Source organism: Vipera ursinii (genome assembly GCF_947247035.1).
Source record: "Vipera ursinii genome assembly, chromosome: 3".
NCBI classification, from domain to species: Eukaryota; Metazoa; Chordata; class Lepidosauria; order Squamata; family Viperidae; genus Vipera; species Vipera ursinii.
The window spans coordinates 52,449,786-52,462,670 of record NC_139516.1 but is presented as its reverse complement, the minus strand read 5'-3'; the positions used below and the strand labels follow the sequence as shown (position 1 = coordinate 52,462,670).

The following is a 12,885-nucleotide window of genomic DNA, read 5'->3' as shown; positions in this document are numbered from 1 at the left end:
TGCAATGCTCTCTACATGGGGCTGCCCTTGAGGACCACTCGGAGGCTTCAGCTGGTGCAGAATGCGTCCGCTCGAGTTGTGATGGGGTTTCTCGATACTCCCATGTAACACCTCTTCTCTGCGAGCTGCATTGGCTTCCGGTTGCCCTCCGGGTGAGATTCAAGGTGCTGGTAATGACCTATACAGCCCTAAATTGCACGGGTCTGGACTATCTCAGGGGCTGCCACAAAGAAGAGGGAGCCAAGCTATTCTCCAAAGCACCTGAAAGCAGGACAAGAAGCAATGGATGGAAACTAATCAAGGAGAGAAACAACCTAGAACTAAGGAGAAACTTCCTGACAGTTAGAACAACTAACCAGTGGAACAACTTGCCTCCAGAAGTGGTGAATGCTCCAACACTGGAAGTTTTTAAGAAGAGACTGGACAGCCATTTGTCTGAAATGGTATAGGGTTTCCTGCCTTAGCAGGGGGTTGGACTAGATGACCTCCAAGGTCCCTTCCAACATTATTATTATTATTATTATATCTTTGGGAGCTCCTGCAGCCAGCATCAATTTCCCATCGTCCTGTGCACTCCCACAGGGAGGGTCTCCTCAGGGTGCCGCTGGTCAGGGAGTGCTGGCTGGCGGCCCCCAGGGGGAGAGCATTCTCGGTGGGCGCACCTGCCCTTTGGAATCAGCTGCCGGTGGAACTCCGGATGGCCCCCGACCTTTGGTCATTTCGCTGGGACCTAAAGACTTGGCTATTCAAGCTTGCCGGCCTGGACTGAGGGTTTTTAAGGTTTTATTTTTAATTTTTTTGGGATATCTAATTTAATTTTTATTTTAACTTGTATATATTGTATTGTTTTAATCTGCCCTGTAAACCGCCCTGAGTCCTTCGGGAAAAGGGCGGTATAAAAATCGAATTAAATAAATAAATACTTTAATAAATACATAATTCAGCATTTGGCTGGTGAGTACCAAGCAGAGAGCTGGATTACATGATCCTCAAATTTCTGACTTCAGCAATAAGGAATATGCAGATCCTTCTTACTTTTAAAGTCAATACTATACCAGCATTTCCTAAAATCAGTTAAGGTAAGATTAATCCAAGTATCATTTCAAAATACCTATATCTGTTTGGCCTTTCATAAAAAGTTTTAGAAGCAGATTTTTTTTTTGTTCATAAATTGTTCACACAATTTTGCTTGCACCCTGCCATAAAACCACCAATACTAGCTTAATTCAGAGGTCTTGAATTCTCAGCTTTCTTGCCAAAGGAAACTTAACAACTCTGAGTTTCAGAAAAGAGAGGTGTGCCCGGCAGAAACAGAAACATCAAAAGGGCTTCTGTTCATCAGCTGGAGTTTCACTCCCCATTCCATTCGGCTCATTTTATGATAAATGTAACAATTTGCAACACTGCACTAATCTATCCGTGTGTCCAGAGGTTTGATTTCAACAAGTTGTTATGAGATATAAATTATACTGGAGACGGAAATGTAGTCTATAAATTAAAGTTTCATTTCTAATGTTTTGAGCAGTCTCTTTTCTTCAATTATGTTTCCAGGAAAATGTATAATCTGATGTCCTTTTCAAAACCTAACTATTCCGGTATATTTGACTAAATATATATTCCTGTCCCTTCCAAGACCTCTTAGCTGCCATTTTGCTTCCACCCATTCCTCAGCGTGACAGCAGCAACTAAGTGGAAGAACATTCAGCAGAAAAAAACTGCTTTTCTATTTCAGATGATGAAAAAAATGTGTTTGTGAACTGCTGTTTCTTATACAGCTCTTATGGTCAAGCAATCCTGTTAGGAAACAGAACTGGATCTTTAGCACATGCTAAAGTCTGCATAAAACTGAACAGCAGAATAAGAAAGGTGGGAGCAACAACAAGCCATAAACTGTTTTACAAATAACCAAGGACGGACCAGAACTAAAGCACACTAAAACTTAATATGATTTGTGATTTCAGCCATTATGTCTCCTTCAAAGTTGTGCAGAAATAAAATAATAAATTTATTCTTTAAAATAAATAGTGCTTCTGGGAATTTAATAAGTAGATTTCCCCAGTAATAAAATTAGTTTCCATGATCATTTGAGTTTTCAGTAATTGTAAGCTGACTTACTCTAACAATGTTGCTGAATTTCTTTTTAATTTTAAAAAAGCACAGCCATTCAAAAATATTTGCTATTGAGTGGTACAGAAATTTAAAAAATATAACCAAAAAAAATAACATTGCTTAAAAATCCTATTGTTACCATGAGAAAATAAGCATACACTTATCTGCCTCATGTCCTTATTTTTCAAAAATATTGATCTTTTCATGGTTCAGTTGGCTAATTTACCAAATAAGGCTTACTATACTAATAAAAAATACAGAATTGAAATGGTGACCATTGGTGTTCAGTTTTAGTGTATTATTTTTCAAATATGTAACAATGCAGGAATCATTCTATCAAGAAGATAGGTGGCATACAAATAAATATGTGCAAACACATCAGAGAAAATACCACATTTGAATACTTTAAATAGCACTATAGCAGAACCTAAATTGTATCTATCCATTCCAATATTGATTTTGTTTTAGGGTGTTATAGCTGTTTACATTTATGAAGTAGTCAGCCTTGTAATGGCAGAATGCAGACTTTGCAAACAAAGTTGATGAAGGCAAAAAGAAAGCCAGTACAGCTCTCCCAAGGTGGAAGAAAATTAAGCCACACACCTACAGTGTCTAAGACAGGAGCTTACCTTCATTGTGTTCTGCTTTTCCTCAAAGGAGACAACTGGCTTCTTCCTTCTGATTGAGCCACCCAAATCAGATGAGGAACAAGAAGGCATGGATGAGGGCAAATGCTTGGTCTTCGCTGGCTTACAATAGGTGGCTGAATTCTTGCGTCTCTTGGCCTCTTCATCTGAGATGCAATTGGTCAGCAGTGTTTTTGGACCGTTCAATGAGGAGCCCTGGTTCTCCAGTGATGAGGCTTTGACTGGCATGTGGCTAGGTGCCCTGCAATCCAGATGGTTGACTCTCTTGACCCTGGCCCCGGAAGAGACTGTCCCATTCAGGGAAAGGTTGGAGGAAGCCACCACAGATGTCTTGGCCTTGGCAGATGGATGGGACACCTGGCAGCCAACTGTTTTGTTCTTGCCCAGATCAAGGAAACACGTTTGTTTATAAGGTGGACTAGCAGGGACACTGGGAGTTAGTTTGCGCTTCCGAGCTAAGGCTTCTGGCTCCACATTACCAGCCATCTCCTTGGCTTTGGAGGACTTGCTGGCCTTGTTCGAAGGCAACTTGCTGAATGATGGTGATGGGGTATTGGCTGGGAGTGGGGACGTGATGGATTGGCTTCCACCCATGCAGTCTGACTGGCTACAGGCAGCTGCAGCATGGGGCGAACCAACTGCATAGTTCACACTATGGTGGTTACGGTTGTCCCTGGATGCCATTGTCACTGAAGTTGCCCAGGATACAGAGGTCCTGCTTGGGATACTGTGGGGAAGGCTGCAAACCAGGGAAGAATTGTAATTTGGGGTTGTATTGGATGTGGAGAAGCCCAAAACCATTGGAGATGATGTGGAAACTGGATGATCAGCAGCTGGAGGAATCCTTCTAGATGGGTCAAAGCAAGAAAACAAGAGATAAGAAGCAAAGCTTGGCTGGAAGGGACCTTGGTGGTCATCTAGTCCAATCCCCTACTCAGGGAAGGTACCTTCATTCTATACTAGATGAACAAAACATCTTTATTAATTTCTTTGTTGCCTTTTTTCCTTCCTTCCTTCTCTTTTTTTCTTTTTTCCCCATTATACTCTGTTTTTTCATATAGTATTTCCAAATTATACCGGATCTCTGTTCTCCTTCAGATTCAAAACCTTCCCCCCCCCATCTATTTGCTTTCAAATTCTAAAGGTCTTCACAAGGACAGATGCCTGCAAATACATGTATCTTCTCCATCGTCACTCAGCCTCTTCCCCTGCTAGGCTCACTCATTCTTCAGATAGGTTTTCTGTCTGTGCAGGATATATCCTCAAACCTGGTAATCCAGTGCCATCTACTGGAGAATCCCCCCTCCCCCCCTCCCAAACAGCAGAGATCACGGGCACTGACTTAGAGCGATTGATGACGAAGCAGAGAAATAAAAGCTAAAAACACATGACTATCTCCCATCAAACACATCTACGACGTGGAAAAGTAAGCCTACCTACTAGAAAACAATAAATATTTAACTGATCCCTATTTGTTTCCAAGGAGCCAGGTATCCTTTTTATTTTCAGAGGCCATTTCTGTCAAAGAGATACAAAACTGTAAAAAAAAACCAACAATTTCAGTGTTGCTTGGGATAAGAACGCAGTGGCATAGCGTGGGTTGTCAGCACCCGGGGCAAGGCAAGTAATTTGCGCCCCCTAACCCGTGGATTTTAGCACTTGAGTCTGGTGTGGTTCTCTCCCGCGCTCAGCGCTGCGCTGGGCAGCCGCTGCACTGTCCCTCCCCCAGATAGTCCCTCGCTCTCTCTCCGCACCGCACCGCACGCCTGGCACCCCCCCTGCACAGTGGGCGGCGACCCGGCGGCTCGGATCGGATTCGCACAACCAGCACTGCAGTGAGAGTGAGTGAGCCAGGCAGGGGCAGAGAGCTGCGAGTGCGAGTGCCCCCCCAGATGTTGTGCCCGGTGCGGGGGGCCCCCTGCACCCCCCACGCTACGCCACTGTAAGAACGTAAAACTCTCTTCAAAATTGACACCTTCTCTCAAGTTTTCACAATGATGACAGAGTGTAAAACTCTCAGCCTGGATGAATGATGAATGGCTTGTGGAACAATATTCTATATGAAAATCCACCAAGCTTCTGTTGCTGCTTGGGCTTTTTTTGATAGCATTAGGTAAATGCAATTTCTCAGTTTTCTGACAACCGTTTTGGATGCCTTTTAATCTTTGTAACATTTTACCATTGCTATATTATTTTTTTAAAAAATCATTTGTTACATATCGTTAGTGATTTTTTATTCTGTTTTTTACCGACCTGTTTCATTGTAACTATTATATGTCTTTGAGCCATAACTACACAGAAAACTTAGTAGTTTTAAAAAGAAATGAACAGATAAATATAATTGAATTTTCAGGAATAAGGAGGGTCTGTGCTGTTTTTGCAGTTTTCCCATTTTTTCTTCTTCTTGTGCATTACCTCTAAACATTTCTTGTGCTTGCTGGAATCTTGTTTAAGAGTACAAATTTAGTAATACAATTTTATATCAGCCCTCAGAGTTTGTTAGGTGAGATACAAACTATGTAAATAAATAAATCAGGACTGCTTTTAGGAAATATGCAAGATTTAGGACTGACATATGAGACATCACAATTCTCTTCCACTGCATGCCCAAATTCATGTATATGACTGCACAACGGCAGAAGCACATTCCAATTATTTCCCCAATTTGTTTGGCATTGTCCTAGGGTAACTTACTTCCACATGTGTGAGCTAAGATGTCTCTCCAGCATGGAACTGAGTGCAGAGCAGAACCGATCCAGCCGTCGACTGAACACATAACACCCTGGGCTCACCAATCTGCTTCCAAAAGTGCAGAACTGTTGTGGTGGGGGAGGATTAATGGAAGGATGAAAGTGTCAGAAACTCAAAATCATGCAAAGAGCACACTCCCAAATTCTAGTGACAAGTAGGAGACCCAGTTTATATAGAAGAAAGTTATTCATTCTATCCTCTATTCCAGACATGTCAAACACAAGGCCCGGGGGCCAGATCTGGCCCGCGAAGTGGTTTCATGTGGCCCATGAAGCCATCCTGGAAACAGTGAGGGAACGGCCCCCACTGCCTTGGCCCTGGCCCAGAGACCCTCCTTCTACGAGAGACCCTCAGATCTGTCCCACTCCTGCCCAGGCCCCCATAGGCACCCTTGATGCGAACGATGTAGAGCTGGCCACGCCCACCCAGTAGGCCATACGCACTTTAGCCACGCCCACCCATTAGGCCATGCCCACCCAGGCCACGCCCACCCGGCCCCCTGAGGGCAACCGCAATGCTGATGCGGCCCTCAATGAAATTGAGTTTGACACCCCTGCTCTATTCTATCCTCTATTTGTTCAGCTAATGAGAAAGAGAGACTAAGTCTATCATCTTAATTTCCAAGAATGACGAACTTTGTGTGGATTCAACCCACATTTCATTAGTATAGCACAGAAGCTTTGCATTTGTTAACACCAATATTCAAGCTCTGGTTGACTGAATTAAAGGAACTATTAATCGCAAAGCCAAGAGGAGTTCCTTTTGTTTGGAGAGTTACTTCCTGCCCTTCAAAACACTTAGCCTAGATAGACTAAAGGCTTGACACATTGATTTAATTTACACAGTTGTGCTAAGCATTATTGAACTAGTATAATGTCTGGATTTAGAGATCAAAACACAAACAAAACAAACACATCACATTATGACTGACAGTGATATGTGAACCCAGGCACTGGAAGCCCATATCACAGCTTCACAGGTATGACATTCCATTCCCAATAGCTCCACTTTTAACACTGACAAATACTCGACAATCTCTCATCAAAGCCACACAGCACAAAGAAAAAGAGCAGGCTGGGCCTCGGTCTGTCACTTACTGCCTGGGGATGGGGTCGTCGTGTTGCATAATGGCAATCTAACTTGCGGGAATCATCTGTGGCATCATCCTCACTCTCCTCACTTGTCACCCGCCCCGTGCTCTTTGATGCTGAGAAACGGTAGAGACGGTTGTCAATTTCACTAGAAGACGTAGGCACGTCCTCAGGGTCACTCTCTGAGGAAACCCCAGACCTGCAAGCAGCAGAGAGAGGATAAGAGCTGAGCTTTCTGAGAACAGAATATCCAGAAGGTATGGCAGATATCATCATATGCTCCCTCATCTCAACTGTGTGATACCTGGAAAGTGCACAGTGGGAATATGGTTGCTTCGTTCGACAAGAAGTAGAAACATTGGTCAGAACCAAGGAAGTCTGTGACATGGAAGAGAAGTCCTGCAACAGCCGTTCAGTAGTTATGTCTTTCCTCACTGGGCTCTTGTCTTTGGGAGATTCGCCTTTCTTGGTGCTGGCCTTCAGTTCGGCCACTAACACATCAAAGTCCTTTGTGCGGCCTTGCACCTCTCGACGCTGATGTACAGAATGGATCTAGAGCACAAGCAAGAGAGAGATGTTAGATTTATCAGCTGGCTGGTGGAAAAGCAAGCTCAGAGAGAGGATGTGATGACAGGCCATTTTCAAATAAATAACATCCCACACAAAACCCATGAGTGGTACAATCTTAAGAAAAAAGCGTGTGACATTTGTCTGGGGAACATTTTAACACATCTCTGAGAGACTAGCACTGAAGCAGAGGTTATGGTTAGAAAATCACTATTTATATAGGAGTAGACAAACTTTTCTTGGGGTAATGACCACATTTGATCCTTTAATGGGCTCCCAGGAGGCCATACTCCAGGGATTGGCTGAAACTGGAATAAAAACGAAGACAAAGCCAAATTTAATGTGATTCAATTAATACATCAACTGCACCCTATGTTTAATAATTTTCCATTTCTGTCATATTAGTTCAGTAGCAAATTTTGGAAGAGTTCTTAACCCGAATCCAAGACTTGCTGGGAATGCATGTGGCTTCTGACCTTCTGCTTGTTACAAAGCAGAGAAAAATTATACAGGTAATGTAAAGGTTCCCCCGCACATGCGTGCTAGTCGTTTCCAACTCTAGGGGCCGGTGCTCATCTCCATTTCAAAGCCGAAGAGCCAGCGCTTGTCCGAGGACGTCTCCATAGTCATATGGCCAGCATGACTAGACGGCAAAGGCGCACGGAGCACTGTTACCTTCCCACCGTAGTAGTCCCTATTTTTTTACATGCTTTCGAACTGCTAGGTTGGCAGAAGCTGGGACGAGTAACAGGTGCTCACTCTGTTACGCAGCACTTGGGATTCGACCCGTCAAACTGCTGACCTTCTGATCAACAAGCTCAGCATCCTAACCCACTGAGCCACCACGTCCAAAAATTATATACTGTTACACATACTGTAGTATTATTCACAAAGATGGCTCAGTGAGTTAGGAGGCTGAGCTTGTTGATCAGATGGTCGGCAGTTTGGCGGGTCAAATCCCGAGTGCCGTGTAACAGAGTGAGCGCCTGTTACCTGTCCCAGCTTCTGCCAACCTAGCAGTTCGAAAGCACATAAAAATGCAAGTAGAAAAATAGGGACCACTACGGTGGGAAGGTAACAGCGTTCCGTGCGCCTTTGGTGTCTAGTCATGCTGGCCACAAGACCAACGGAGACGTCCTTGGACAAGTACTGGCTCTTCGGCTTTGAAACGGAGATGAGCACCGGCCCCTAGAGTCGGAAACGACTAGCACGCTTGTGCGGGGGAACCTTTACCTTTACCTATGTTAAAGAGATATGTCCATTGCACCTCTTACATATTTGTTGTATGTTATGTTATGTTATGTTATGTTATGTTATGTTATGTTATGTTATGTTATGTTATGTTATGTGTTATGTTATGCTTTCTTATGTTGTTATGTTAGGAATAAGCAACAGTAAGACAAAGAAGGTGTGAACTAAGAAAAATATAACTAAACATTCACATATCTAATAAAAGAGAATATTTGTAGCTCAGGGTTGACATGAGGAGTCTCTTTGAGCTTGCTTGTTTTCTTGCAGACATTTTATTACCAAAACTAGGTAACATCATCAGTGCTAGTAAAGAGTGTCATTTGCTGTCAGTTTATATTCTGGTGGCTTGCCCTGTCACGTTCATGGGGGTGGTCTTAGAGATTCTCTTAGTGTGGCTGTTTGCTGTTGGCTTTACTTGATTGTTAGTCTGATGTTAACCTTGGAGTTAATCTATGCTGATCTGGGTGCTGATTGCTGGTGGAGCGTGCTGCAGTCTTTTTGTTCCTTTTTGGGCTGGGTGATAGTCTCTTTTGCACAGTCTATTGATGTTGTTAATGTCTTTTATCTTTATCGATGACTGATTTGTCAGAGTGACAAGCTTCTAGAAATTCCCTGGCATTTCTGGACTTGGATTGGTGACATTATCCCAATGTCTGCAAGAAAACAAGCAAGCTCAGAGAGCATCAAGGATCCCTCATACACATATCTAGTTTATACCAACAACATTCACAATGCATCTTCCTGTCTTTCTATCCTTGCAAACTATCCTTCCTTGCTTCCACCATATCCATATACCATCTATACACTATTTTGGTCTTTTAACTTTCTCACCTTTTTCTGTTTGAGGCTCTTTTCCACCCAGAACTTTCTTAGTTTTTGCCTTTGTCTTAATCTATTTGCTCTTCCTTCATGTATTACTTGCAATTCAATCCTCCTTCATTCTATCTGATCAAGCCACCAAAGAGCATATTTTTTGGACCAGTTACTGACTTGCATATTTATTTCAAACTCAGCGTGCATTCATTCTCAACTCCGTTATGTTCTTTTTTCACCCTATGCCCTTCTTAAACACCCCATTCAACTTTTTTATATTTTTCTCCTGAAATATCTAACACTCAATTCCATATAACCATTCAGGTAGAAGCATGCATTTATTCCTAGCCATTTTCACTTCTTCCAACAAGCGTTCATTCCTCCCACAAAATACACAGTGCCCACTATGTTTCTATCAGTATTTACACATCCTAAAATCTCTCAATCCATTTCCCCATCTTTAATAAACATCCTACCAAGGTCACAAACCCATCTACTTGTTCTAGTTTTTTTCCCCATTTATGTATAAGTTAAAATCATTCACTCCATTTCCTTGTCAAACATAATTGCCCCACTCACACTGCTCCCTGCATCATACACTCTAACATTTTCTCTGCAAATTATTTCATTCTCGGTTAACACAGCATATAAGAGTACATGTATATTCATGTGCCCAAACCAACACTCGTCCAACATCATTGCAAGCATTCCTTATACATTTATCCATAAATACATCTAGCAACCTAGAGATGTCCTGTATCCTTGTCTTACCTCCACTTAATGTCGAATCATTCTCCAAGCATATTTATTTGAACATGTGCTTTGTTTCTATCTTACTCTCTTATCACCATCAGTAATTAATCTTCTGCTCTATGTTTTCACAATGCATGTCATCATTCAATACATTTATCATGTATTTTTTCTAAATCAGTAAATGAAGTCTCAATATCACTACTTGTAGGCTGACCACATCTTCCTTGATTCCTTTGGAATGGTAGGCAGGACCATGAGTGATGGAGTGAGACTGTCAATATTTCCCAGAAGAAGGGTATGGTGCTACTACCCTTGTAGGAAACAGTGGTGTACCCTTTCCTGAAGAAGCCCTCCTCAGATCCAACCTAGTTTGATAACTTCTACCCAGTCTCCAACCTTCCTCTTTCTGGGGAAGGTTGTTGAGAAAGTGTTTGAGAATTTGTTACTGAAGATCCTAAAGAAAATGGATAACCTGGACCATTTTTGGTTTAGAGTCAGGTCTAGTCAGGGGACAGAAACAGTACTGGCTACTCTGGTAGAAAAGCTACATGTAGATCAAGACGGAGAAGGACATTACTCTTTCTCTTCTCCCTCTTGATGGTGTTCAGGACTATTAGCCACTGTATCCTCCTTGACAACTTGCAATGGTTGTGAGTTGAGGGCACTATCATTCAGTGTTTCTACTTCTCCTTGACTAGGTAGTTCTAGTTGGTAGTCAGGGCAATAACAATTGATCCCTAGAGAACTCCAATATATTTTCTAGGCCACAGGTCGGCAACCTGCGGCTCCGGAGCCGCATGCGGCTCTTTGAGCCGTCTCTTGCGGCTCCCAGCCGCCCGGTGCGCGCGCACCTCTTCCAACGGGCAGTGGTGCGCGCGCACCTCTCCAAATGGAGAGTGGCACCGCCCGTTTGGAGAGGTGCACGCGCACCTCCCCGAATGGGCGGAGGTGCGCGCGCACCTCCCCAAACCTTTGGAGAGGTGCGCGCGTACCTCCGCGCGAATGGGCAGCGGTGCCGCTCTTTCAGGAAGCTGCCGCGGCCCGTCTGTGAAGCTGCCGAAAGCGGCAGCTTAGCAGACGGGCCGCGGCAGCTTCCTGAAAGAGCGGCGCCCCTGCCCATTCCGAGAGGTGCGCGCGCACCTCTCCGAACGACCGGAGTTGCGCGCGCACCTCCCCAAACCTTTGGGGAGGTGCGCGCGTACCTCCGCGCGAATGGGCAGCGGTGCCGCTCTTTCAGGAAGCTGCCGCGGCCCGTCTTGTGAAGCTGCCGAAAGCGGCAGCTTAGCAGACGGGCCGCGGCAGCTTCCTGAAAGAGCGGCGCCCCTGCCCATTCCGAGAGGTGCGCGCGCACCTCTCCGAACGACCGGAGTTGCGCGCGCACCTCCCCAAACCTTTGGGGAGGTGCGCGCGTACCTCCGCGCGAACGGGCAGCGGTGCCGCTCTTTCAGGAAGCTGCCGCGGCCCGTCTTGTGAAGCTGCCGAAAGCGGCAGCTTAGCAGACGGGCCGCGGAGCTTCCTGAAAGAGCGGCGCCCCTGCCCATTCCGAGAGGTGCGCGCGCACCTCTCCGAACGACCGGAGTTGCGCGCGCACCTCCCCAAACCTTTGGGGAGGTGCGCGCGTACCTCCGCGCGAACGGGCAGCGGTGCCGCTCTTTCAGGAAGCTGCCGCGGCCCGTCTTGTGAAGCTGCCGAAAGCGGCAGCTTAGCAGACGGGCCGCGGAGCTTCCTGAAAGAGCGGCGCCCCTGCCCATTCCGAGAGGTGCGCGCGCACCTCTCCGAACGACCGGAGTTGCGCGCGCACCTCCCCAAACCTTTGGGGAGGTGCGTGCGTACCTCCGCGCGAACGGGCAGCGGTGCCGCTCTTTCAGGAAGCTGCCGCTTTCGGCAGCTTCACAAGACGGGCCGCGGCAGCTTCCTCAAAGAGCGGCACCGCTGCCCATTCGCGCGGAGGTACGCGCGCACCTCCGGTCGTTCGGAGAGGTGCGCGCGCACCTCTCGGAATGGGCAGGGGCGCCGCTCTTTCAGGAAGCTGCCACGGGCTTTGCAGACGGGCCGTCGCCGTCGGGCAACCGGGAACCGGTTCCATCTCATTTTTAAAAAAAATGGCAGCCGCGTGCGTCCGCGCATGCGCAAAAAACCTTTTTGCGCATGCGCGTGCATGGACACACGCACGCGGCTCCCTCTTTTTTTAATTTGTGATGGAACCGGTTCCCAGTGGCTCTTTTTCTTTTTTAGGTTGCCGACCCCTGTTCTAGGCCTTAATTTTTCCCTTTAAATTATTTAACCTTTACATGAAACTGCTAAGGAAAGTTATCCATTGATTTGGGTTGAGGTGTCATCAATATGTGGGTGACAGACAGTAAATATTGCCATCTTTTAGGACCAGGTTGGAGAGATTCTAAATTAACTACAGGTTGTAAAGATCTGTCGGCCTCCTCATGAGATAAATCAGATAAAAATCATAACTAGATGACTTAATTCTACTTTATTGTAAAGCTACATTGACAGAATCTTTCAAGTCTCAAAGTACATTTCTCCTCCCATCTCCTTTACAAACTTAGAAATTAGGGACAATCCCTTCTGAGCCTCTTGCCCTGCCCACTATCCAGCCACAGGCTATGCTGTTTCTTATCTACCATTCCCTTGGCAGTCCATCTTTGCCCAGTCTCCCAAGGTCTTTTACACATACCAGCAAAGATTTCTTGAGAAGGGGCAGATCACAGGGATTTTTTTCCAGAGACACTGAACTTTGTGTAAACATAGCTGGAGATTACTAGGCTGTGGAAAAACTGATCTATGCAGCTATTAGAACTAATAGTAACAGACTCTTCTCCTGTCAGAGCCATATGTATATCACAGGACTCTACTTGTTGCATGATCATAGCCTATAGAGTAAGGACCAT

The 12,885-nt window shown here is 45.1% G+C and overlaps 1 protein-coding gene across 1 annotated transcript in view; it reads right to left on the bottom strand.

The window, feature by feature from the left end:
- ATXN7L2 (ataxin 7 like 2) overlaps positions 1 to 12,885 on the bottom strand; it is a 28,439-nt gene that overhangs the window by 1,401 nt on the left and 14,153 nt on the right. The window contains exons 7-10 of the mRNA XM_083358591.1: positions 6,903 to 7,150; positions 6,605 to 6,797; positions 5,451 to 5,572; positions 2,739 to 3,603 (exon numbers count right to left, since the gene is read on the bottom strand). Coding sequence (XP_083214717.1) covers positions 2,739 to 3,603; positions 5,451 to 5,572; positions 6,605 to 6,797; positions 6,903 to 7,150 — 1,428 coding nt within the window. The remainder of the gene's footprint in view (positions 1 to 2,738; positions 3,604 to 5,450; positions 5,573 to 6,604; positions 6,798 to 6,902; positions 7,151 to 12,885) is intronic.